This window comes from Arachis stenosperma, chromosome 7 (genome assembly GCF_014773155.1).
Source record: "Arachis stenosperma cultivar V10309 chromosome 7, arast.V10309.gnm1.PFL2, whole genome shotgun sequence".
In the NCBI taxonomy this organism is placed as follows: Eukaryota; Viridiplantae; Streptophyta; class Magnoliopsida; order Fabales; family Fabaceae; genus Arachis; species Arachis stenosperma.
The window spans coordinates 73,220,440-73,246,209 of NC_080383.1; the positions used below are offsets into that span (position 1 = coordinate 73,220,440).

The 25,770-nt window shown below is 33.2% G+C and overlaps 1 protein-coding gene across 1 annotated transcript; it reads left to right on the forward strand.

The window, feature by feature from the left end:
- Window positions 1-1,737: 1,737 nt before the first annotated feature.
- Window positions 1,738-11,867, forward strand: LOC130941436 (uncharacterized). The gene is made up of 22 exons (XM_057869940.1): window positions 1,738-2,116; window positions 2,414-2,992; window positions 3,376-3,578; window positions 3,732-3,803; window positions 3,878-4,012; window positions 5,544-5,662; window positions 5,744-6,049; window positions 6,295-6,382; window positions 6,480-6,585; window positions 6,677-6,790; window positions 7,271-7,434; window positions 7,552-7,672; window positions 7,862-8,086; window positions 8,174-8,364; window positions 9,072-9,239; window positions 9,318-9,423; window positions 9,507-9,644; window positions 9,975-10,136; window positions 10,217-10,417; window positions 10,618-10,812; window positions 10,940-11,011; window positions 11,460-11,867. Exons 1-22 carry the CDS (start codon window positions 2,069-2,071, stop codon window positions 11,610-11,612), a joined length of 3,666 nt encoding a protein of 1,221 aa, XP_057725923.1. The 5' UTR covers window positions 1,738-2,068; the 3' UTR covers window positions 11,613-11,867.
- Window positions 11,868-25,770: the final 13,903 nt, after the last annotated feature.

Sequence of the window (25,770 nt, forward strand, 5' to 3'; positions counted from 1 at the left end):
TGGTGATGTCAATAAAATAAAATAAATCAGTAAATGTGTACGTAACTCCTGTTGAGCTAAAACATACGACCTCGTAGTAACCAATGTCTTTGTTTAGCCGTTTAGATTTTAGAACAAATAAAACTTCAAATAAAATAATGTCTTCCTAAACCGACCATAAGTAATTAGTAGAGTATAAAATGAAATCAAATTATTAAGGATTTTGGCACGCTCCTTTGAGAATCTGGCAACTTGCCAAATAAAATAAAATAAAATAAGAGATAAAAAGGATAAACATTTAAATTAATATCCAATAAATTTTAGATATATTGGTTATTCTAATGCATTTAATAAACTTTTAATATATTGGTTATTCTGATGCATTTAATAAAATTTTAATATATGTTAGATAAATAAATTTTTAATAAAATTTATTATAAAATAATTTAAATTTAAAAATATTATTGTAAGAAAAATTAATTTTATTTAAAATAATAAAAGAATAAATTTAATTCATGAAATAATTCTAAAATTTATTGGGGACTTATTTTATTCGAAGAATTTTATAATAACAAAAATTTGTTAAAAATTAAAATTTTCAATCTAATATTTGTTCGAATCAATTTAAGCGTTTACTTGTAAAGTAAGTATCTTGTAAAAATAAAGATTATATCAAAATCTAATTGTACTTTTACCATATTAGTTCTAGTTGACCACTAATGATCTGAAGACTATTTTACGCATGAATGGAATATGGAAATGTATTTTTGCTACCAATGAGTTTCATTAAATATTAAAACTTGTTTTATTTAGAAATTATTTTGTTCATTTAAAATACATTATAAAAAGTCGAATTTGATTGATATGTAAATTATTACTGTTTAAAACCTCGATCAAATTATACTTTCTTTTATTAAATCACTTTGAAAATAAGATCTAATTGAGGTGACACAATCAATTAGTATATATTTAATATTTATTGCACAATTAAAACTAAATAAGATAAAATATGCTTAAAAATTGAATTAAAATTCTCTTAAAAAATATTACACCAAATAAAAGAAACTCAATAAAATAACTTAATTAAATCTCATTAATTTTTCAGAGATTCAGCTAAATCTCATTGCCAAAGTTGAATTTTAGAATATTTTTAAAATTTTAAGCAATTACTAATTAAAATTAGAGAAAATCTTGGGTCAATAAATTTTCATATTTTTGGTCTTTATTTGTTTAGGGTAAATACTAATTGTATTTAATAAATAAATTTTATTAATTTATGTGTATAAATTTTATAAAATATAAATATAAATTATATTAATTAATATGTATAAATTTTAATAAATATAGATACAAATTATATATTTTTTTATTCAAAATCTTTGTAAATATGGGATAAATTATTACTGATTAAGTATTGATAAAAAATGAGAATCTTTGTTAGTATTGGAGTATTGTTTGTTAAATTAATTTTCTCTTAAAAACTTGACAGATATTAAAATTAATTAAAATTTTAAATTAATAAGAGGACAGTAGAAAAATTGAAAAGAAGCAATGAAAGAGTAAGAAAGAAGTAGCAGAGAGCAGGGTAGTGGCTTTTTGAGTGTCTCATTCTCTCTCTTCATGTTCTGAGTAAGCGAGTGAGTGAAATCTGTGAAAGCAAAAAGCTTTTTTAAGTAAGCAAACCCCTTTTTTCATCTTTTAGTTTTGCTCTTCTCCCTCAAATCTCGCACCCCATTTAGGTTTTTCTTCTTTTTTTTTTTTTTATATTTGTTCATTTTCTTTTTTTTGCTACCTTCCCTAAGCTGATTCACATTCCTGTTTGGTACACCCATCTTCTTTTTCTTCTTGTTCTTCACTCAAACAAAACCTTAACCTTCTTTGTCACACATGTCAGAGTTCCCTGTTCTCTGTCATCACTTGTTATACTAGTAGCATTCATTTGGTTCGGTAAATAAAGTTCAATTTTTTATTTTTTTCTGTTAAGGTCTCACCCTTTTGGCTTCCAATTTTTGATGTTGCATTTGCACTTGCATTGAGGCGTTTTTGGTTGCCGAGATTTTTGGGTGTTACCTTGTTTCTGCAGGTGAAGATGTTCACTGAAGGACTTGACAAAAATGCACTTAGATGGGTTAGAGAGGTAGCTTCCATTCTTGAAATTCAACCCTTTCTTTTTGTTGTTCTTGTTTTCTTCGTTTCTGTGTGTACACAAACATGGGTTTCTCCGAATTTACCTCGATGTGAAGTTCTGATTTTTTTTTTTTTTTTTTTTTTTTTTTTTTTTTTTTGTAGAATGTTGGTGATTAGAATTTAGAAGTTTTTAATTTTTATTTAGAAGGAAGTTTTATGAATCAGCAACACTTTACATGAAATTAGTATTTGTGAAGTTCTGATTTTCTTTTATATTTTCTGTTTGGGTTATTTTGTTGGGAATTAGAAGGATATTCCAATCTCCAGCTCCACATTAAGATCTCGAAATGATCCCATCAGTGTAGTGAAGGGTGGTAGTGGTAGAGGGTTTGGGTTGCCACCACCAGCAAAATTCAGAAGTGGGCACATTCCTGCTAATGCGATTCCGGTGTCGTCCATTAACAGTGGTTCTAATTCTGATAATGATGATAGCATTGATTCGGAGGAAGAGGTTTATGGTGGAAGGTATTCGCTGGATTCTTCACCCCAGGACCCTCGAGTACCGAATGGTGCTGCTGGGAGATATGGGAACCTCCCTCATAGGGCGCCGCGGTATGGAAGTGATTATACTTACTCGGAGGTCAGTTCTTCAAGGGAGACACTGGTTGGGAGAAATGGTTTTGTTAGGGATCCTTTGTTGAGGGGTGTGAGGAAAGTAATGCATAGTGGATTTACCGAGGATGAATCGTCGGATTCTGCAGCCAGCTCTGAATTCTCTACCACTCAGGTAGGAAGTATCAATGGTGCTGTGCCGAGAAATAGAGCATCAGAAGGTTACGCTTCTAGTGTGCCTTCAAGGATGAACACGCAAAGTGCTGCAGAAAAGGTATGCAATTATTATTGATATGTATTGAAGTAATGTCATTATATGCCTCCAAAAATTTTCACAGTCATGGATATATTGGGCAGGAATGTGGCTGTTTTTGTACAAAGTTCTGAAATTGTATAACAGATGTTGAATTTAAAATAAGGTTTGAATTTACTAATTAATGAAATCATGCAAAGTTGTTTTCTGTATTTTGATTTTGTGACATATGTTTCTCTTCCCAATTACTATCTTCGTACTTGTATAGGCTATATATGTCTTCTTCTTGGCTCATATTATCTACCTCAAAAAAAGTTCTCGTGATTGGATTTTTAAATACTTATCCTCGACAAATTGAACATTCATGGCTGGCTAAAATCATCCTAATTTCATGATTTGTGCAGAATGGAAGAGGGTCCGATGATGATGACGACATTCCTAGTGCACCCCCGTTTTGCGGAGCTGCTCCAGAGATTAGACAAGTACATGAGAAAATTCCCACTTCTGGTGTACATGCTATTCCACTTAAAGCAGAATCAAGTACTTTGAAATCCATGTCTGAGGATACAAAAGAGAACATTGGAGTTGAGTCTGACCAGTTTGTTAGGTTAGTATCTTTGATAGAATAAGTATGTCTCACAACACATAAGTTCATAACCGCTTTAACAGAACATGAATACTTGTTGCTTAGTCACACAATATACAAATGGTAGTAATCTTATATAATCTAAATTGTTAGTACTGTAACATATTTTTGCAGAAACGCTCCTAGTTCAGAGGCTGCTGCTTCGTCAAATTCACAGCCAGCTCGTATACCAACCTTTCATGCAAGGTATTATCCTTTTTGATTATCCTGAAAAGTTTTACCTTAAGTATGTGCTTATTTACTTTGTAAATCCATTTCAGCGCCCTTGGACCGTGGCATGGTGTGATTGCATACGACGCTTGTGTTCGCCTTTGCCTCCATGCTTGGGCAATGCAGTGCATGGAAGCTCCTATGTTTCTAGAAAATGAATGTGCTTTACTTAGGGATGCATTTGGGTGAGTTAAGACTTTCCTTTCACTACTATTTCTGTCCTCTTCATGGATGCTTGATATAATTAACTTTGATGAAGATAGTAGTGCTCTGTGCTTCATGTAGACAGTGCTAATAAACTGTGCATGGTCTGGTTCCATGATTGCACAGTGCCTTGGAGAATCTAAACTGTGCATTTCCTTTGTCATATAGCATTTGGCAACACAATAGGGGAAAAACTATGCTATAGTGAAAACAATGGGAAATAATAGAGCAAGTTAGGAGAAGCTGTAAGTGACTCTTAGTCTAAGTAGAGTAAAACTGCCATCTAGGACAGATCAGTAACTAACTTACCATTGTATTCCTCATACTACCCTCAGTGTAGCTTACCCCACAAGCTACTAAAACTGATGCAGCTATGAGTTAGTTAATCATAATTGCAAAATTCCCAAACTCTCTTCTCTCTCTCTCTCTCTCTCTCCCCTTTATTATTAGGAAGCAAAACATTTTTTTTTTGGGGGGGGGGGGGGCGGGGGACTGTTATGGTGAGATCATGTAACGTAAAAATAAAAAAGTTATATTAATAAAAACGACAGCCTAGTACACAAGTATCAAGCGTTCAGATCATGTACCTAACCTAATAATTGTCATTGTTTGATTCCATGGCTTGAACTTGTGACTGAGGTTACACGGAGATAACTCATTGTTCCAAGGCTCCCCGTTGGTTATATTAATCTATTAAGAAAATCCCAAGTTCAGAAATAACTAAGCAGGGATAGCAAACACTCTTACACGTTCTCTAAAATAAAAGAACTGGATATTCCAAGCTTAGCCTAATTTATTGTAACATCTGATATTGGTATTGCTTTGGCACAATAGAGGCTTGGTTTGGTAAAGCTTTTTGAAGATGTGCTTGTGCTTTTAAAAGCTCAAGCTCCTCATTTTGTGTTTGGTAAATCAAAAAGATCATGTGCTTGTGCTTGCAGCTTTTAAAAGATCGGGGTACTTTTGAAAGCACCTAGGATAGAGCTTTTCAAAGTTGACTTGTGCTTTTCAAAATTTAAAAGTCTAATATAACCTCATATGTTAACTAATTTTCAAATTTAATGTTTGCATTTATGTCTATTATAGTATTTTTAAATTTTAAAAGCTATTTTACCAAACACAATTGATGTTGCTTATGAAAAGCCATCTTTTAAAAGTTAACTTTTATAAGCTACTTTTAAAAAGTAAAAGCTTTACCAAACTAAGCCAGAATGTTTTGACAGATATTATTTTGATGCTTAGGACCTGTTTATCCTTGATGCATATGCAGTGCTCTTATATTTCTTTTTCACTTGAAAATTGCTCCATCTAGTAGGTAGAAGTTAGTTGTATTAGAATGTCCACTATCATTGTTATCCGAAAACTATCATGTGTAGTTGCTAAGTCTAAGGAGCTCTTCTATTTTCGGGTGCATGGGTTATAAAATTATTTGTAGGCTATTAACTATCACTTTAAGCTTTTGATGGATGCTTGCATTCTTATCGGATTGTTGTTATTTTTTTCTATTTGTAGATTGCGGCAGGTATTATTACAGTCGGAGGATGAACTAATGATGAAGAGCAAATCAGAGCCTTCCAGTGAGGGTGTTGCTCCCAAACCAAAAAAGCTTATTGGCAAGATGAAGGTGCAAGGTAGGTTTTCATGCTAGTTTACCATTTAAATTATGTGCTTCTCCAAATTGAGTCATAGCTGATACTTTTCTTACTTTTCAGTACGTAGAGTAAAAATGGGCTTAGACCCGCCAACTGGCTGTAGCATGTCATCGTTTGTGACGGATAAACTTAAAATGGAATCTGTGCGACATCGCTTCTCTAGTTTTCAGTTGTCACTATCTTCTGGATGGCAATCACTCAAAAGAATTCGATTTGCACCCCGTTTGCCTGCAAATGGTTCCTTTGCACGACAAAGCTTGGCATATGTTCATGCTAGTACCCGTTACCTACAGCAAGTGTCTGGACTCTTGAAAGTTGGTGTGACGACTCTACGGAACAATTCAACGTCCTATGAAGCTGTGCAAGGTATGTTAAAATGCAATTTCCATATTGTTACTCATTATTATGATATATCTCCACATTATAGGGGAACTGAAAAAGAAAATTTCATTTCCTTCAGTATTTTAATTATGATAATTTTTTTGCTATTTTTCTTAGCTTGTGATAATATTGTCATGGCTAACTGTTGGACCTTTGACTTCAATATACATGATGATTAATTTATTTTCTCATATTTTTTATTTCTTTTTTGGGCCTATGCATTTGATCAGAGACGTACTCTTGTTTTCTAAGACTGAAGAGCACAGCAGAGGAAGATTCCATTAGGTTGCAGCCTGGATCCAGTGAATCCCATATGTTGTAAGTTCTTTTAGTCCCCTACCCACCCCATAAAAACAAAGAAAATCCTTTTGTTGATTAGGTGACTTGAGTTAATTTTTTTCTCCAATTTTTACAGTTTCCCGGATAGCCTTGGAGATGATCTGCTTGTTGAAGTTCAAGATTCCAAAGGAAAGCATTTTGGCCGTGTTCTTGTCCAAGTGGCTACTGTAGCTGATGATCCGGTACTTTATATTGCCGATTCATGGAATCTCTAGTGCTTGTAATGAATGATGATAATTGTTGTAAAATTGGTGATGTTCAATCTGATCGCAGGCTGACAAATTACGCTGGTGGCCGATTTATCGTGAGCCTGGCCATGAGCTTGTGGGCAAGATACAACTGTATATACTTTATTCAACAAGTGCAGATGACAATAGTCATCTTAAGGTTAGTTATGTATGCATTGAACTATAATAGTCAGGTCCTCAATTCATGTGTGCTCTTCTTTCGTAAACCACAGTCATACTGTCACAGGAACAGTCTAAATCTTACTTCCATTTGTTCTGTTTGTAAATGCATGTATGTCTTTTGAGTAATCACTCTTTCCTTTTTCTTGTTGTTTTTCTTTTTTTGTTAATTTAACATTTATATTTCTATTAGATATTATTTCAAACACAATAACTTAGTCCAAACACATTGAACACGTGCAATGACTCAACTAGAAAAGTAATATTGGCTTATGATGATTCCTTGGGGCTTCTTCTATAACTATTCTGAAATTGAAATAGGAAAATAGTCTTTTTTGTTATGAATGTGTTTAAGGTTTAAGGTTACTTGGTGTTTTCATTTGCTGAAAGTTTTATCTTGGTTTTAGTTGTATTATGCTTAACATAACCAATATTTATTTGTCTCACCCTTTCATTCCAGTGTGGTTCTGTAGCAGAGACAGTAGCATATGACGTAGTTTTAGAAGTTGCAATGAAAGTTCAGGGCTTTCAGCAAAGGAATCTGTTGCTACATGGTCCTTGGAAATGGCTTTTGACAGAGTTTGCATCTTATTATGGTGTGTCTGAGATATATACTAAGTTGAGGTAATGTGAACTCATTTGCTATTATCTTTTGAAATATTTAACGATTAACTAAATATATGTTTTCCAAACACTTCAATTTATCTTATTTGCGGTCTTCATGACATTCTGTTTAAATAGGTATCTATCTTATGTCATGGATGTGGCTACACCAACAGAAGACTGCCTTAACCTGGTGTATCATCTGCTAACACCGGTTCTCATGAAGGGAAATGGCAAGACTTCTTTAAGCCACCAAGAGGTATCATTTATATTTTTTATTTATGTAATTCATATACCTGACTTTCTTGTATTTGGCAAGTTTATTCTGTAACTTCGACTTGATTGTATTTTGATATACTTGAACTGATTGTTTTTTCAACATCTGCTTACTTCAAATAGATCGATCTTCCTATATTGGCTAACATATTTTTTTTTTGTTACTCATCAGAATCGTATACTAGGAGAGACCAAGGATCAAATTGAGCAGATACTCACTCTTGTTTTTGAGAATTACAAATCACTTGACGAATCATCTTTTTCGGGCATCGTAGAGGTTTTCAGACCGGCATCTGGCCATGCAGCGCCTGCCTTGGAACCTGCCGTTAAGCTCTACAAGCTTCTTCATGACATCTTATCCCCCGAGGCTCAAACTGCTTTCTGCCATTATTTCCAGGTTAGATGAACTTGAGTGTTTTTTTTTTTTAATTTTTATTATTATTTAAAGCAACTGTCCTCTTATTGATCACTAGTATCTTCTCAGGTTGCTGCAAAAAAGAGGGCCAGAAGGCACCTGACTGAAACAGATGAATATATTACAAACAGTAATGAAGGCGCTCTGGTGGATAGTGTGACTATGTCAACTGCGTATCAGAAGATGAAGTCCCTATGCATAAACTTTGGAAATGAGATTCATACCGATATCCAAATTCATAATCAAAATATACTTCCAAGGTATTATTTACGTCCTGCATATTCTTGTATGTATCTGCTAGAGTATCATTGCTGAAATACAAGTAAATTTTAGTTGCTCGATACACAAAACGAATAGATGATTATATCAGGATATGTTGATGAAAATATTTAATGCCACTGCCCCTTATTGGTAATTTGGTATCATCTTTATTCGAAAATTGTGTTTAAGATTAGCTATATTTCAACGAGCAATAAGTGATAAGATTGTGGTTCATTATTACTAGGTACCAAACCTAGAAAACTTGTATTGATGTCCTTTTAATCAAAACAATACAAGTGGGAAATAGGATTTTTGCCTCTTTATTTTATTTTATTATTTTCTCAATTTCTCATCAGAAATTCAGACTGAATCTAATGTTGCCCAAATTATGTACGTTCTAACTGAAAAAGTTTGGTAGCCCAGTGCTTCTGTTAGTAATAACCGATTAAGCAAGCATGTGCAGTAATAAACTAGCTTCTAGCTTGCATAGTTGATAAATGTGATCTTGGATAGGAATACTTGGTATTTGAATATGTGATGGCATAATTTTACTCATTGGCATAGGATTTTCCTATGAATCAGTTTTATGCATTTCAAACTTTATTATCTTTTGGTCCAAGTATCCTTTTGTGGTAGTTCTTTCTAGCTACTTTTGCCAATTTCAGCTTCTAACCTAGCTTGTTCTGTAATTCTGTATTTTTCACAGCTTTGTGGACCTGCCAAATCTCTCTGCATCAATATACAGCACTGAGCTTTGCAGTAGATTACGAGCTTTCCTCATATCTTGTCCACCAACAGGTCCAGCATCACCGGTAGCTGACCTTATTATCGCAACATCAGATTTTCAAAGGGATCTTAATAGCTGGAATATTAGGTGTGTTCTGTATAGCCCTAGTTTTATTCGCTTTGAATGATACTGAATAATCTTAACTTATTTTATCTCCTTTGTTAGTCCTATCAAAGGAGGTGTAGATGCAAAAGAGTTATTCCATTTGTATATTCTTGTCTGGATCCAAGACAGACGCCTATCTTTGCTCGAGTCGTGCAAATTAGATAAGGTATTTCTTCTCAACACAATGCTATCTTCGTGGTGAATTTTCTTATTGCAATAGGGTTGTAACTAAATGCATTGTTCTTCCAGGTGAAGTGGTCAGGAGTTAGAACACAACATTCTACTACTCCTTTTGTCGATGACATGTACGAGCGGCTGAAGGAGACATTGACAGACTATGAGGTCATAATTTGCCGATGGCCAGAATATACCTTGGTCTTAGAGAATGTATGCCAGATCTTCCTTATTACTTCATTAATCCTGCATCTTTATGCTATAATATGCACTCGAAAGTAATATGGCTCAGATTTTTCATCACATTTTCATCTTCCTATTAATTTATGGAGGTAAATCACTTTAATGTAAAGTTTATATATTTCGAAGAACTCCACACAAAAAAATGAATAAGCTTTGTCCTCTCCTGTTCTTGGTTACATATTCTAAGGAGAGTAATACTTGATATTTGGTTATAAAATATTTTATTTATTGATCATGCATGTGATATTGTACAAGATAAAAAAAGTATTAATTTGTTTTCTTTGTTTATTTGAAAAAAAGGCCATCGCTGATATTGAGAAAGCTATAGTGGAAGCTTTAGACAAACAATATGCAGATGTACTGTCTCCTCTCAAGGATAGCATTGCTCCCAAGAAATTTGGGCTGAAATATGTCCAGAAACTCGCCAAACGGAACACATGTGCATATGTTGTTCCTGATGAGGTAGGTGGAATGAATTCCTCAGTAGTTTAAATATTCTGTTCTTGTACAAGCACTTTAAACTTAAGCCTATATGCTTTCAGCTTGGAATTCTTTTGAATTCATTGAAGAGAATGCTGGATGTATTGCGTCCGAGGGTAGAATCTCAGTTCAGGTCGTGGGGTTCGTGCTTGCCGAATGCTGGTAACACAGCACCTGGTGAGCGACTTAGTGAAGTGACGGTGATGCTGAGGGCCAAGTTCAGGAATTACGTGCAAGCTATTGTTGAGAAACTCGTGGAGAATGTAAGTAGCTCTTTGTAATTAATTTATTTGCCGCAATAACGACCTGGGATTATAACATTGGGATCAAATTGCAAATGCTACGTTCAACATATTTATGCAGTAGAAGATTATCTTAATTGTTTTCATTTTAGATTAATGAGAAGGAACTGATAAAAGTATATAAGGTGTCCCTCATATGCATCTTTTTTATGATGTTCCAGACAAAGCTACAAAATACCACAAAATTGAAGAAAATTCTTCAAGATTCAAAGGAAACTGTGGTCGAATCTGATTTAAGAGGAAGAATTCAGCCCTTGAACGAGCAGTTGGCTAGTACCATAAGTCACCTTCACAGCATCTTCGAGACTCATGTCTTCATTGCCATCTGTCGAGGGTATTGGGATCGTATGGGACAGGTAAAACTGATTGCATTCAGATTTTAGCCTTAATTTAGATGCTGGACTCCACGATACTAATTCCATATAGATGCCGGAGTCCGCGATAGTAATTCCATATGATTCATGGTATCTTTCTATTCCACAGGAGATTTTGAGTTTCTTGGAGAATCGAAAAGAGAACAGGTCATGGTACAAAGGTTCAAGGGTAGCTGTTTCTGTAAGTAACACCCTAATCAGCTTAATTATAAACTCTTTTATATACAGTAAAACATTGAGCATGAATGCTGAGAGATCCATTTAACTAATGCTATTCTTCAGTGACTACTGTGTAAAAAATTATTTAACATAATGCCATTGTTTTTAAAACTATTTAATATAGGTTTAATTTAAAAGTTTGTAATTAAATATTTACATTAGATAAAAACTTTCAATTAAGTCCTTTCTAACTATTTTTTGTTAAAAAATACAATTTTTTGTGTGAAATATTCGTTTTGTATTTGATGTACGATGAATTATGGAATATTAAGAAAGCAAATATTTTAAAGATTAGTGTTTTTCTGAAAAATAACCAGTAAAGATGTAATTATAAATTTTTAGAATTTCTCTCATTAAGTATTTGTTTGTCATACAGTTTGCAATTTCTGATCGAATCATTGATTGCGCAGGTCTTGGATGACACCTTTGCGTCGCAGATGCAGCAACTTCTTGGAAACGCGTTACAAGAGAAGGATCTAGAGGCACCTCGATCTATCATGGAAGTTCGATCCATGCTGTGCAAGGATGCCCCAAATCACAAGGACAACACTTTTTACTATTAAGGCATAAAAAAAAAATGTAAATAGGATGAGAGGAATGAACACACACCAAGGGTTATAAAGGATAAAAAATGGTTACCAATTTTTGTAACAGGAGCATGAAACTCATGCTCCTTGGAAAATGATTTAATTTCCTCTTAAAATGATTCATAATGTTACCTTTTTCAACATATGGTATATACACAGTACTTTATTCATTGTAATATTTTTATAGCAACAATATATAGCTCTACTAACTCTGATTTACATGGATCAATTCCGCCGCTGCCACTATTTCTGATATCATTAAAATTCTGTAGTTTTTTGTATTTATTTGCCAAGATAATTTTATTTATTAGTAGTTCAACCCTTAGTATCTATAACAATTTATAAAGGAAATATGGAGAGTAGTATTTTAGAGTGTTTTTGTCCTTAATAATATTATAGAAATATAAATCTTTTAAAATATTATTTTTGTCATGATATTAAATATTATAGCACAAAAAATTTATAGAATTAAATTACTTTTACAAAAAGGTCGTAGGGGATAAAAGTCTCCGTTGACTAAGAAGAACATGATTCTTGCAGACAAAAAAAAAGTTAACTAATAAACCTTTTAATAATTATTTTTATGTGAAAGAATTTAATTTTTTATTAATAATTAATTTTAATATTCATTATGAAATAATTTAATGTATATACATTTACATTTAATTAGATATTAAGTCTTGTTTCGAAGAATCGAAGATACTATTTGGACTTGGACGTGAGGTCCAGTCTCCTTCTGAGACAAGATTTTGTGCTGATGTTGAGGTGCTTCCATTCAAGTTCTTCGTGAGGAGGTGGGGAGTGGTACCTACAAGAGACTCTAATGCTTAAATTAGCAAAGACTTTAATCAGGTTTTAGTAGATTATGTCTAAAATATACTTGAGATTGTCAGTGTATTTATAACAGAATGGGTAACCACCCTTTTAGAGTAGTTCCACCTTTGATGGTGGATAGTCGTTCCCTCTTGATAGGGAAGTTGTTGAGATCTCCTTTTTAGATAACTGGGAGATATCTTAAGAGGTAGTTACATATTCAGATAAGTAGGGTTGGACTACCTTTGTTGTGTCCGAGAGGTAAGTAGATGAGGCCATCTTTTGGGTGCGTTTTTATTCTTATTAGACCTGACTTTATCTCTTTGGACCAATAATGTATGAACAAGTCTATTGTATAACTAAAAATAATTAATTTTTATAATTGTTATTAAAAAATAATATTTTTTTTCTTTATATATATATAAAAATATAATTTTATATTGATAGTTACAAAATTAACTCAAAATTAATTTTTTTGAAACAATTAAATTTTGATTCTAGTTATTAATCACAACATTAGCATTCTCTATAAATTATATGTAATAAATATTTGAAGAGAAGTGAAAATATCGTTTAGAAAGATAAATGATAAAAAATTAAAATTAAATAAAAATAACTAAAAATGTATGAATATAATAACAATAATAATATACATTTTTAGGTGAATAAATTGTGTGATTATTTTTTTAATAAATTTAATTATAAATTTAATGTATTTTTTATAACTTTATGAATTTTTTTAAATTTATTATTTTATTAATTTTATTTTTTTTATAGCACAAAAAAAAAAAGAGAAAGAAATAAAGAATGAAAGAGAAAAGAGAAAAATAAAGAAGAAAAAAGAGAGAGAGTTTCTTAATTTTGGAGAAAAAAATTTATTTTAATTGTAATGAAAGAATATTTTATGATATATTTTAGTTTGTCAAATTAATAATATAAAATATAAAATATAAGTTATGTATAGAGTAGAAAGGATAGAGAGAAATAGAGAAGGAGAGAGAAGTAGATAAGAGAATGGAGGAAGGGAGCTTATAATTTTGGAAAAAAATATTTTATCTCATTTTTAATAAGAGTATCATGTCACACATTTTGATTGTTAAATTAGTAATATAATAATATAGTTAAATTTTAATTTCAACTTTAATTATAATTAGAGAATGCCATGTTGCACATGTTAATTATTAAATTTGTAATTAATCATTGATAAATAATACATAAGAGAGATAGAATGAGCGAAAGAATGAGAGAGATAGAGAAAATGGGTGAGAGGAAGAGAGAATTCTTTAATTTTGAAACAAAAAAGATTTGATTTCAATTACAATAAAAAATGATATGTAACATATTTTAATTGTAAAATTAATAATATATAATAGATTATTCTTTTTCATTTTCACTATTAATAAACAGTAGTTGACACAATTACCATTTTTAAAATTAGTAAAAATGTAATATATATTAATGCATTTTCATTATATTGTTGTTATCTTTTTATTCTATGTGTGTTGATTAAAAATTTTAAATCAACTTGCATGGACTAAAATCTTCATGAAACATGATTAAAGAATTGAAAAAGTAAAGTTTGAATTAAAAACAATAATCATCTATTTACTAGAAGATGTTGAAAATTTAAAAAATTACCAAAAATATTCAAGAGAGATATTTGATTATTAAAAGAATGATGACAAAGCATGCAAGCTCTACAAGCTTCATGATCATTACGAATGTAGTCTTAGTTGATAAGAAAAAGAAATTATTATTTTATTAAAAAGTTTAGTCTATATAAAGCTATACATGCTTTGTGTATTATGTGTGTTTCAAATAATAAAATTCTGTTGTAAGAATTAAGAGGTTCTCCTTTATTTTATGAGTATTAGTAAGTTTGAGAGATGAAAAATATGATAGCATTATTTATGTGAGTGAGTGTTTCTGCAGCCAATATAGTGTGTATTTTACTAACATTTGGTATCAGAGCTGATTAATCCAGTGCCTGATGTTTAAGAGTTTGTGAGGTGTGGGAGAGTTCTCACATAGTTCTTTATTCATAAAGGCGGTATGGCAAACATTTTTAATACTATGTGGTCTGGTCTCAAGTTAGATGGAAAACTTGATTATAGTTATTGGGAGACTTTGATGTCTACCCATTTGAAGGTCCAGAACCTGTAAAATTTCATTGAACCAGGTTTTCAAGAAGGAGCAGATGCTGCCCAACAGAGGAGAGATCAATTGTCGTTATCTCAAATTCATCAAGGAGTAGATTATATGGTGTTTAACAAAATAGCAAATGCCAAAAGTGCAAAAGAAGCATGGAACACGTTGAAGCTATCATACAAAGACGTAGATAAAGTTCAGAAAGTAAAATTACAGTCTTTGAAAAGAGAATATGAAAAGTACGAGATGTCTAGCTCAGAAACTATTGAACAATATTTCACTCGTGTTACAGATCTTGTCAATAAGATGAGAGTCTATGGAGAAGATATGTCCAATAGTAAAGTGGTGGAGAAAATTCTCGCACCATGCCGATGAAATATGACCATGTGGTGACTACGATACTAGAGTCACACGATATGGATACCATGACGATCGCAGAGTTGCAAGGAACCACGGAAACCACATTAGCGAAATATTGGAGAAGTAAAAAAATCAACGGAAGAAGCCTTGAAAAGCCGAGTGAATTTAAACAATGTTGCAGAATCAAGTCGTACACAAGAAGGACGATGTTGTGGCTTCAATATTCAAAATAGAGGTAGAGGTTGTGGCAATTACAACCAAGAAAGTTATAATAATTTTACACCACCTATTCAAGGAAGAGGTGGAATGTAACACCCCATTACCCTAAACCTTACCTCTAGTCATAAAGCAAAGGATAATAAAGTGCCACGACATTTCTAAAACTTATATATATAATATATATCCAAGAATTTATATAACTAGAAGCCCGATGAAGGAATAAAAGCTCAAAGTCGCATAAAGTGGAATTACAAAACGCGAAGCGTTCACACACGATAACTAAATGCGTAATCACGGACAGAACAAGACATAATATATATAAAACCTTGTAGATAGCTCCAGGATACACAAGGTAATTATTAAAATAAAAAAGATATATATATAAGTATGATATACCAAAAAGAGGACTAGTCACAACCTGCGGAGTTTAGGCCGGCTAGTCAAACTGGAATACAAAAGAGTTTTGGAAGTTTAAAATAGTTTATACAACTTATCTCTCAAATCAAGCCTCTAAGGCCATAACATATAAAATAAAAGGGTGAGAGAAAATACTACAACAAATAATCAAAATACAAAAGAGTGCGTAAGATCCTCCGCTCCGTCACCATCTAGCAACTCACCGAGATGGGTTACGACTTGCATATGAAAAACAACAACAACATATATATGGTACGAGAATCGGAGGTTCTCAGTATGGTAACAATGCCCAATATGTAAGATGTAAGGTTCTAGGACACCAAAGGCAATCCTAAAACTTCACATCGATACAGATATTCAAACTTAACAAAAATAAATAACTTAAACCATAAACCATAAACAGGGTTATCTAAACTTAGGGGATATCTAACTAATACCATTTACACCGCTGTATCCCACAGCCTTCTCTAACCCAACCCCCTAGCGATCCCATCGCCACCGCCTACCTAACCTCCTCAGCACCAGACAAAAACAGGTAATGCAAGTAAGTAATACACATGTAATATACATATACAGCAAGTAAACAATTAGCATTTAGGCATGTTACTCAAATAGGCATAATTCAAGTAATCAAAGCAAGCAAGCATGTAGAAGATGCATATGATGAATGTCTGTCCTATTGGCTCGTGATATCACTTGTCGGTCCATAAATTCCAACCCAACACATCCTTTCGGATGTCGCCTTTTCTGCCACGCCAGGGATATAGTGCCCTGCACACTCCTGCGACAGAAGATCTGCCATGCCAAGGATATAGTACCCTGCACACTCATGCGGCAGAAAAGGTTATCAAACATAATTTCATACCAGGGATATAGTGCCTTGCTCACTGTCATTCCATATCCAACAAGTTCACCATCTTTTCATATCCATCTATTCTCAACCTTCAAGTCTCAGAATCCCAGGATATAGTGTCCTGCACACTCTTGCAGTAGAGAATCTGCTGCGCCAGGGATATAATGCCCTGCACACTCTCATTATCCAACAGATTTATCATCCTTTTCCAGGTTCTCAAGTTCCAATCTCATAATCACCATCACCATCTTCAATCCTCAAGTTCCTCAAATACGACATAATCATTCCTAATCTCAAAGTCTCGTCAAAGAAATACCTCACCACACTACATTCACTAATCTCTTCCACAAACCTTCCAAAACCTAAGTCACTGGCTCTAAACTCATATTATAGAAAAAAATCACCAATTAAAATTAACTAACCTATCTTCACTAGTCTTAGAGTCTAATTAGTAGCCACAAGTCTTAAGAAAAAGTTATGGAAGTTTGGAAGGCTAGGGAGCCCTTAAAAGTGAAGAAAAACATTTTCAGCCAAAGCAGGGGTTGTGCGTACGCACCCCTATCGTGCGTACGCACACGTTGAAAAAGGTACGTCTGCGTACGCATACAATACGTTCACGTACGCATACACGAAAATTGGGCCATTTCGCGTATGCATACCTGGACAACGTACGCATGTATATCAGAATCCAGAAAAGTTAAGTTGCAGAAATTTCAGTTTTAGACCCCAAACTTTAAATATTCATAACTTCCTCTACAAAACTCCATTTTCAACAAACTTTATATCATTTTAAAGCTCTTGGAATCACCTTTAATTTAAAATAAAAAATAATTTATTTTCAATGTCTGAGGCTCGAGTTATGATCTGTCAAAGTTCACCAAAAATCAAGTTTTACACAAAAATATCGAGGTTCTCAAATTTCCAAATTCCATAACCAAACCAAACCAAACCAAAACATAACCAAACGTCATAAAACACTATAACCCACTACACATTACCAATCAATTGTACTTCCATCACTTCCACACCTAATTCACTCAACCTTTCCACTATAAATCAACACAAAACCATAATTCTCAATCAAGATCTCAATCATCAACAATTTGCACAATTTACTCATCATACACATTATTTATTATATCTCACCATAAATACTCATAATTATCATTATTCAAACTCAATAATCAACACCATTCACTAACAACATCATAGTTCATCAATCATCATAATCATAAACAACACCAATACTCATTTTATTATCATTATAACTTATATATCACACATTTTATCACTCCATATCATACTCTTCATCATTAAATATAAATGCACATATAATTAATCATATACCAACAGCATTCAATCCTATCTTAGGGTCCACTAGTCTAAGTGTCCAGAAACATTATATATTACATAATGAAAACCGAAATCATACCTTGGCTGATTCTCACGCAACTCAAAACACCAAGCTCAAACTCAAAGCTTCAAAACGATCCAGCTCACTCTAACAAACACCAAACCTCAATCTAACATTATATAACATACAAAAACATGACTATGGCTAACCCAAAATATAAAACTACAAAAGATATAAGAGACTTACCTTACCCAACGATATTAGAGAGAAAACCCAATAAGATTCCAATGCTAGATCACTCCTAAACAAACAAAATCACAAAATCTACTAAAAAATTAAAAGAAAAAACACAAAACTGCTAGGCCTGGAAACTGGAGCATGGATTTCAAAAATATTCCTACTTTGTTTGGATAGAGATGAAGATCAGCTTTGCGTGACCGCAAACGGCTCGTCAATCGGAGCACCGTAGCTCAAGTTATGGCCAAAAGAAAGAGGAAATGAATAGTAACAACGGGGTTTCACCCCTCACCCTCATCTATCCGAGTTTTCTCTCTCTCTTTCCATTAAAATGAGCTTGAAGCTCATAAATAGAGTATATATATGTTGGATCTTGGGTCCGTTTTGGGCTCGATCCAACCCGTTAGCCTTTTAGGTACATTTGGCCCAACTTTGGGGCAAAACCTTTAAAATTAGCACCCGATTTTTAATTCTAAATTATTTTTGTCCTTTTAAAATAATAAATTAAATTTTAAAATCTTATTTTTTTCAATACGAGGTACCGAACGGACTAGAGGCGGTACTGCCTGCTTAAGTGTCGGTACGCATTTTTACAAAAACTTTTTATAAGAGATACATTTTTTCACTCAGAAAAATTTATTGAATTCAAATTTCACATTTTTATTTTCAAAATAATATTTTCATATTTTCGAACCTATTTCGAATAGTTAAAATTATTATTTTATTAAAGCAGTTATTCTAGTTCTTACATGGAACAAATTTCAGGCCATTCAACCGAGGAAGAGGTCGAGACAATTTTTATCAAGAACGAATCAATTTCAACTACTTTCATTGTGAAAAGTATGGATACGAAGTAGCATATTACAGATTTAAAATGATGAATAACAATCAAGCACATGTCGCAAAAAATCAACATCAAAATACTGATGATAATCCGGGTACTCAGACTTTATTTTTTTACAAGTAATTCACGTGCTGAAGACGAAAATATATGGTACTTGGATCATGCTTGTAGTAATCATATGTCTGGTAAAATGGAGTTATTTTCTTCGCTAGATGATTCAGTTAAACTATTATTGAAGTTTGGTAATAGTACAAAGATCCCTATTGAAGAAAAAGGGCACATACTAATTAGATTGAAGGATAGTTCTTTGAGTTATATTTATGATGTTTTCTATGCTTCTGAACTTGATTATAATTTACTGAGTATGGGGCAATTATTTGAGAAGGGATATAAGATGATAACTTATCATGGATATTGCACTGTGTTTGACAACAACAGAAGGTTCATAGATAAAGTAAAGACGACATCAAACAGAATGTTTCCATTAAAAATTCAACATGTTAATCCCTCTTGCATGAGTTCTGTGATACTTGATGATAACTAGCAGTGGAATATGCGGTTTGGACATTTTCATTTTTTTGGCCTGAACTACCAGTCAAGAAAAGGACTTGTTTCTGGTCTACCACGGGTTCATATTCCCAATTTTATTTGTAAAATTTGTCAACTGGAAAAAGCACAGAGATCCATTGCCTACAAGAAAGGCATGGAGAGCTAGAAGATTACTTGAAATTGTGCATTCAGATATCTGTTTTGTTGAAGTTTCAAGCAATGGTGGTAGCAGGAATTTTATCACTTTTATTGATAATTTTAGTAGATATACACGGGTATACTTTTTGAAGCAGAAATCAGAAGCATGTGATATCTTGAAGACATTCAAGGCGTTTGTCAAAAAATAAAGTGGCTGTAAAATCAAAATTCTCAGAACAGATAGAGGGACATAATATTTTGCGTGTTCAGATTACTTTAAGCAACATAAAATTCAACACCAACTAACAACTAGATATACTCCTCAACAAAATGGAGTTGTTGAAAGAAAAAATAGAACCATGATGGATATGGTCAGATACATGCTCAAGTAAAAACAAATGCCTAAAGAATTTAGGGTAGAAGCAGTCACAACAGCAGTTCATATTTTAAACAGGTGTCTAACAAAGAGTGTTCGAGATAAAATCGTAGAGGAAGCTTGGAGTGGAAAGCGGCCTTCCATCCATCATTTTAGAGTCTTTGGGTGTATAGCTTATGCCCACGTTCCAGATCAAGTAAGGAAGAAGTTAGATGACAAAGGCAAGAAGTGTATCTTTATCGGCTATAGCACAGACTCAAAAGCATACAAGCTGTATAATCCAGAATAAAAGAAAGTGATTATCAGCAGAGACGTGTTGTTTGACGAGAAAGACATGTGGGACTGGAACACAAAGACAGAAATACAGCTGACTATAATTCCAAATACATGTGATGAATTAGAAGAAAGGCAACCTGACACAATTGAACAACCAGAATCATCTAGAATATCGCAAAGAGAGTAGAGACTACCTGCTAGATTAGTAGATTATGAAGTTGGCAATTCGTTCGATGAAGAAATCATAAATTTTGCTCTATTTTCAGATTGTGAGCCGTTGAACTTTGAAGAAGCCTCTAGAGATAACAATTGGAAGAAAGTAATGGATGAGGAGATTCATGTCATTGAAAAGAATGACACATGGGAGTTGACAAATTTACCAGCAGATAAGAAGCTGATTGGAGTAAAGTGGATTTACAAGACTAAGTACAAACCCAGTAGTAAAGTTGATCGTTTCAAAGCAAGATTAGTTGCAAAGGGATACAAACAAAAACTAAGTATCGACTGCTTTGAAATCTACTTGTATGGACTAGAAACAAAATTTTAAATCAACTTGCATGAACTAGAATCTTCATGAAATATGATTAAAGAATTGAAGAAACAAAGTTTGAATTGAAAATAATAATCATCTATTTACTAGAAGATGTTAGAAATTTAAAGAATTACCAAGAATGTTCAAAAGGGGTATTTAATTATTAAAAGAATAATGACAAAGCATACAAGCTCTACAAACTTCATTATCATCCCTAATATAATCTTAGTTGTTAAGAAAAAAATTTATTATTTTATTAAAAAGTTTAATCTATATAAAGCCATACATGCTTTGTGTATTATGTGTGTTTCAAATAATAAAATTGTATTATGAGAATTGAGAGGTGCTCCTTTATTTTATGAGTATTAGTAAGTTTGAAAGTTGAAAAATATGATAGCGTTATTTATGTGAGTGAGTGATTCCACGGCCAATATAGTGTAGATATTTTACTAACAATGTGTAATTTTTATCTACATTAATTTCTTCCTTAATTCATTTCCTATTTTTATGTTTTCATCTACTTTTATATATTTTTCTTTTTCATATCTTTTGTCAATCATAATAGACCAAAAATAGAGATAGTGCTCTTTCTATATATTTTTTTACTTATTAAATCAATTATATATTAAAACATATATTTAGTTTCACAATTTAACTCCATATATTGTATACGTAAAGTCTAAAACTTTAAATTTAGTTATGTATATTTGATTTTTTTTCATTAAAAAAAATTGCAGGTACAACTAGCTATAATTGAACATGCCAAAGGATTGCAAATTATCATTGCTTGTAAACTCTGAGTAATTAGTGAATAATTAGCTAATAAATAAATTATTAATCCAAAAAAATTAAAAAATTTAATTTTATAATTTAATGAAGTAGAATTAATTAAAACATAAATTTTGATACTGATGTTAAAGATTTTGGCATAACTTAATCCCCTTTTGCTCATAACTTTCAATCGGAAACTCCGATTGACGAGCCGTCAGTGGCCACGCATTCGTCTCGAAATCTTCTACAAGATCCACTAAAAAATTTGGTAAGAAACTTGAATTTTCTCACCCAGATATTCTCATCTCAGTTTCGAATTTTAAGGTTTATAGTATTGAAGAATCAAATAATTTTGATGATTTAGGTGAACTCTGACAATTGAAAATTATCGAGTTTTGCCCAATTATTCATGGGTAATGGTAAGGAACTTATAACCCTTGTGAATTCTTTAATTTTACGAGATTGGATAGTAAAATTAGTCGTTGTATATGCAATTGTGTGAAATTAGGTTGTGTAAATGTGAATTGGAACAATAATGATGATCTTGGAGGCTTGAACTCGGGTATTCAGAGCTAGAAATTCACTTGGTGAAAGTTTGGAGCTTGTGCATCGAGGGCTTGCAGTGCCTTGTGGATTAGGGAAAAATCGGCTAAGGTATGATTTTGGTTTCTCGTAGTTAATGTTTAATGTTACGTGAAAACTTAAGCTAGAAGACCTTAAGATATGATTGAACTAAAAAAAATTATTGATAGATTGTGTATATGGTATATAATGTGTGTATAAAGGATGAATGAATTTGTATGAGTTGGATTATGATTCTGATGAGTATAAATTAATAATGATTGTTAATGTGTTAAGGGTTGATGGTAGACTTGTGAAATTGAATCAAATGGATTGATTGAGAAATGTGTAGTTTGATTTTGTAAACGATTTTATATTGGAGTTGGTTTGATTTTGAAATAATTTGATACTAGGAATTATTTGAATGATTGAGAGGTGTTTGGTTTGGTGGTTGGGACCCTTGAAGGGTGGCAAAAGTCCAAGTTTTAGAGGAGATTTACCAAAAATTTTATGAAAATAGGAGGCTTCATTTGGAGTGGTTATTTAGTAAGATTTGTTTTTTAAGGATTTTATAATTTGATTTTGGGTTATTAAGAAAACGATTACGCTTTGAGTTTGTTTTATTTAGAAAAGAATGAATGGTGTTTTGAGTTTGAATTATTAATGAACAGAATGGGAGGAATGATGATGATTGAATGACAATGAAGAATGATGAGATTATGATTTTAAAGTATGATTTTGAATGAAATTGTAATGATAATGAGAATGAACTTCTGAATGTCACTCTGGGTAAGATGCAGTGGTGTTATCCACTTGCTTCGGTTAAGAGTCAATAAGCCGGGTAAGATGCAGTGGTAATTAGGGGTATTCATGGTTTAGTTTTTTCATAAACTAAACTGAAACTGCACTAAACCATTTTAACTGGTTTAGAAACTGAACCAAACTACTTTGTCAAATAAGAAACTGATTTTAAACCAGTTTACAATACAGTGCACTAGTTTAAACCGGTTCATAAAAATGAAACCAGTTTTAATTGAAAAAACCAGTTTAAACTGGTTTATAGGCTAAAACTAGTTTTAACTTTTAACATATATAAAATCAATTTTTATATTTTCTCTCTACCCCTCTCTCTCTCTCTCTCTCTCTCTCTCCCTTCTCTCTCTCTCTCCCTTCTCTTCTTCTCTCCGCCTCCTTTCTCTCTCTCTCCTTCTCTCCCTCTCTCTCCCCCTCCTCTCTCTATCTCCCTTCTTCCCTCTCTCTCTTCTTCTCTCCCTCGCTCCCCCTCCTTTCTCTCTCTCCCTCCTCTCTCTTTTCCTTTTCTCTCTCTCCCCATTCCCTTCTTTTTTCCCTCCCCTTTCTTTGTCTCTCTCTCTCTCTCTCTCTCTCTCTCCCTCTTTTCTCCTTCTCTATCCCTTTCTCTCATTCTCTCTCTCTCCTATCCCTCTTCTTCTTCTTCTTCTCTCTCTCTCTCCATCTTCTCCTTTCCTCTCCCCCTCCTCTCTTTCTCTCTCCTTCTCTCTCTCTCTCGTTTCCTCTCTCTTTTAAAATATATAGAATTAGATTTTACATTCTCTTTCTTCCCCTCTTTCTCCCCCTCTTTCTATTTCTCTCTCTCTCTCTCTCCCTTCTCTCTCTTTTTTTTCTTTTTTCTTCCCCTCTTCCTCTCTTTCTCCTCTTCTCTCCCTATCCCTCTTTCTCCCTCCTTTCTCTCTCTCTCTCTCTCTCTCCTTCTCTCCCTTTCTCTCTCTCCTTCCCTCTCACTCTTCCTCTTCTCTCTTTCTCTCTCTCTTTCTATCTCTCTCTCTCCCCCTCTTTCTCCCCTTCCTCTCTCTTTGTCTTCCTCTCTCTCTCCCCCTTTTCCTTTTCTCCCTCTCCTTCTCTCTCTCTTCTTATCTTTCTCTCTCTTTCCCTCCCCTCTCTCTCTCCCCTGCTCATCTTTCTCCCCCTCCCCTTTCTTTCTCTCTCTACCTTTTCTCCCTCTATCCCTTTCTCTCATTCTCTCATTCTCTCTCCCCTATCCCTCTTTCTCTCTATATCTCTTTCCCTCTCTCTCCTTCCCTCTTCCCCTCCTCTCTCTTTCTCTCTGTCTCTCTCACTTTCTCTCTCTCTCTTGCGCTCTTTCTCCCCCTCCCTTCTCTCTCTTTCTCTCTCTCCTCCTCCTCCTCTTTCTCTCTTTTTCCTATCTCTCCTTTTCTCCTCTTTTTTCTCTTTTTTCTCTCCCTCATTCTCTCTCTTGTTTTGGAAAAAAGAGGGAGAGAGAGGAAGGGGAGAGAGAGAGTGAAAGGGGGAGAGAGAGAGAAAGAGAGAGAGAGAGAAAGAGTATGTAAAAACTAATTTTAGAGTTTAAATAAAATCAGTTTTAATTTGGTTTAAAACTAAACTGAACCATAAAAATTGGTTTTTAATAAACTGGTTTTCATAAAAACTATGGTTTCAGTTCAGTCTTTTATTTAAAAAAAACTAGTTTATTTAAAACAGTTTCAGTTCAGTTTCAATTCAGTTCAGTGAAACCAGTTTTTTTGCACACCCCTAGTGGTGATTATCCACTTGCTCCAAAAAAGTTTGAGGCTTCGGGTAAGATGCAAGGGCTGAGTTCTGCGTCGCTAGCTCCGGGTCGAGAACTATAATACCGCCTAGGTAAGAGACAGTGGTGAGGTTTTTGCTTGCTCCGGGTATGCGGGTAAGATGCAAGGGTTGCGGTGTGTCCCACTTGCTCTGTATTTAGTGTTCTGTTTAGGGTTAGCTACCGAACATGTCGGGTTTGACTTTATAACCGACAGAAGAAACTCATGGGTCATAGGGCAGACATACATCATATACATATGTGTGCTTTGCTTGATGAGGGAGAATCTGAGATATCTAGAAAAGGTAGAGTTTGGATAGGGTTAGAAGTCTTGGGTGAAATGTTGAATGTAAAAGCTGACAGATCTTTAACTGTATCCTGGTTCACTACTATATTTTTATTGTGAAATAAAGAATTGTAAGGAAATTCAGTTTCATCAAATATCACATGTCTCGAATAGTGAATTTTTCTATCTTTAGTCATGCACTTATAACCCTTGTAGTTACTATCATAGCCAAGAAATAAGCACTTCTTTTTATTTGAATGCAAATTTTACTTTGTTAGAAGATCTTAAATAAGGAAAGCAAGCACATCCAAATATTTTAAAGTCCTTATAATCTGATAATTTTTCAAATAAAGTTTCAAAAGGTGATTTATTGTCTAATGCAGAATTTGGTAATCTATTGAAGATATATACTGCTGATGTAAAGGAGTCTTCCCAAAATAACATTGGTAATGCAGCAGTAGCCAAAAGTGACAATCCTACTTCAGTTATATGCCTATGTCGTCTCTTTACACTACCTTGTTGTTGATGTGTATAGGGACATGAAATTCTATGCATAATACCATGTTCAGTTAAAAATTGAGTGAAGGAGTGTGACAAGAATTTCATACCTCTATTAGTTTGCAAAGCCTTAATCTTCAATCCTGTTTGAGTTTTCATAAATACTTTATAAATTTTCAATGCTTGTAGTGACTGAGATTTATGAGTTAGTAAGAAAATAGTTATGTATTTTGTATGAGCATCCACAAATGAGATGTAGTATCTATATCCATTTCTAAACATCATAGATGCAGGCCCCCAAATATCAACAAAAACAAGGTCTAAGGATGCTATATAGAC

Coding starts and splice junctions, on each gene's coding strand:
- LOC130941436 (XM_057869940.1), top strand. CDS start 2,069: ATGTTCACTGAAGGACTTGACAAAAATGCACTTAGATGGGTTAGAGAG. Junction 6,791..7,270: donor ATGACAATAGTCATCTTAAG/GTTAGTTATGTA, acceptor CTTTCATTCCAG/TGTGGTTCTGTAGCAGAGAC. Junction 8,087..8,173: donor CTTTCTGCCATTATTTCCAG/GTTAGATGAACT, acceptor GTATCTTCTCAG/GTTGCTGCAAAAAAGAGGGC.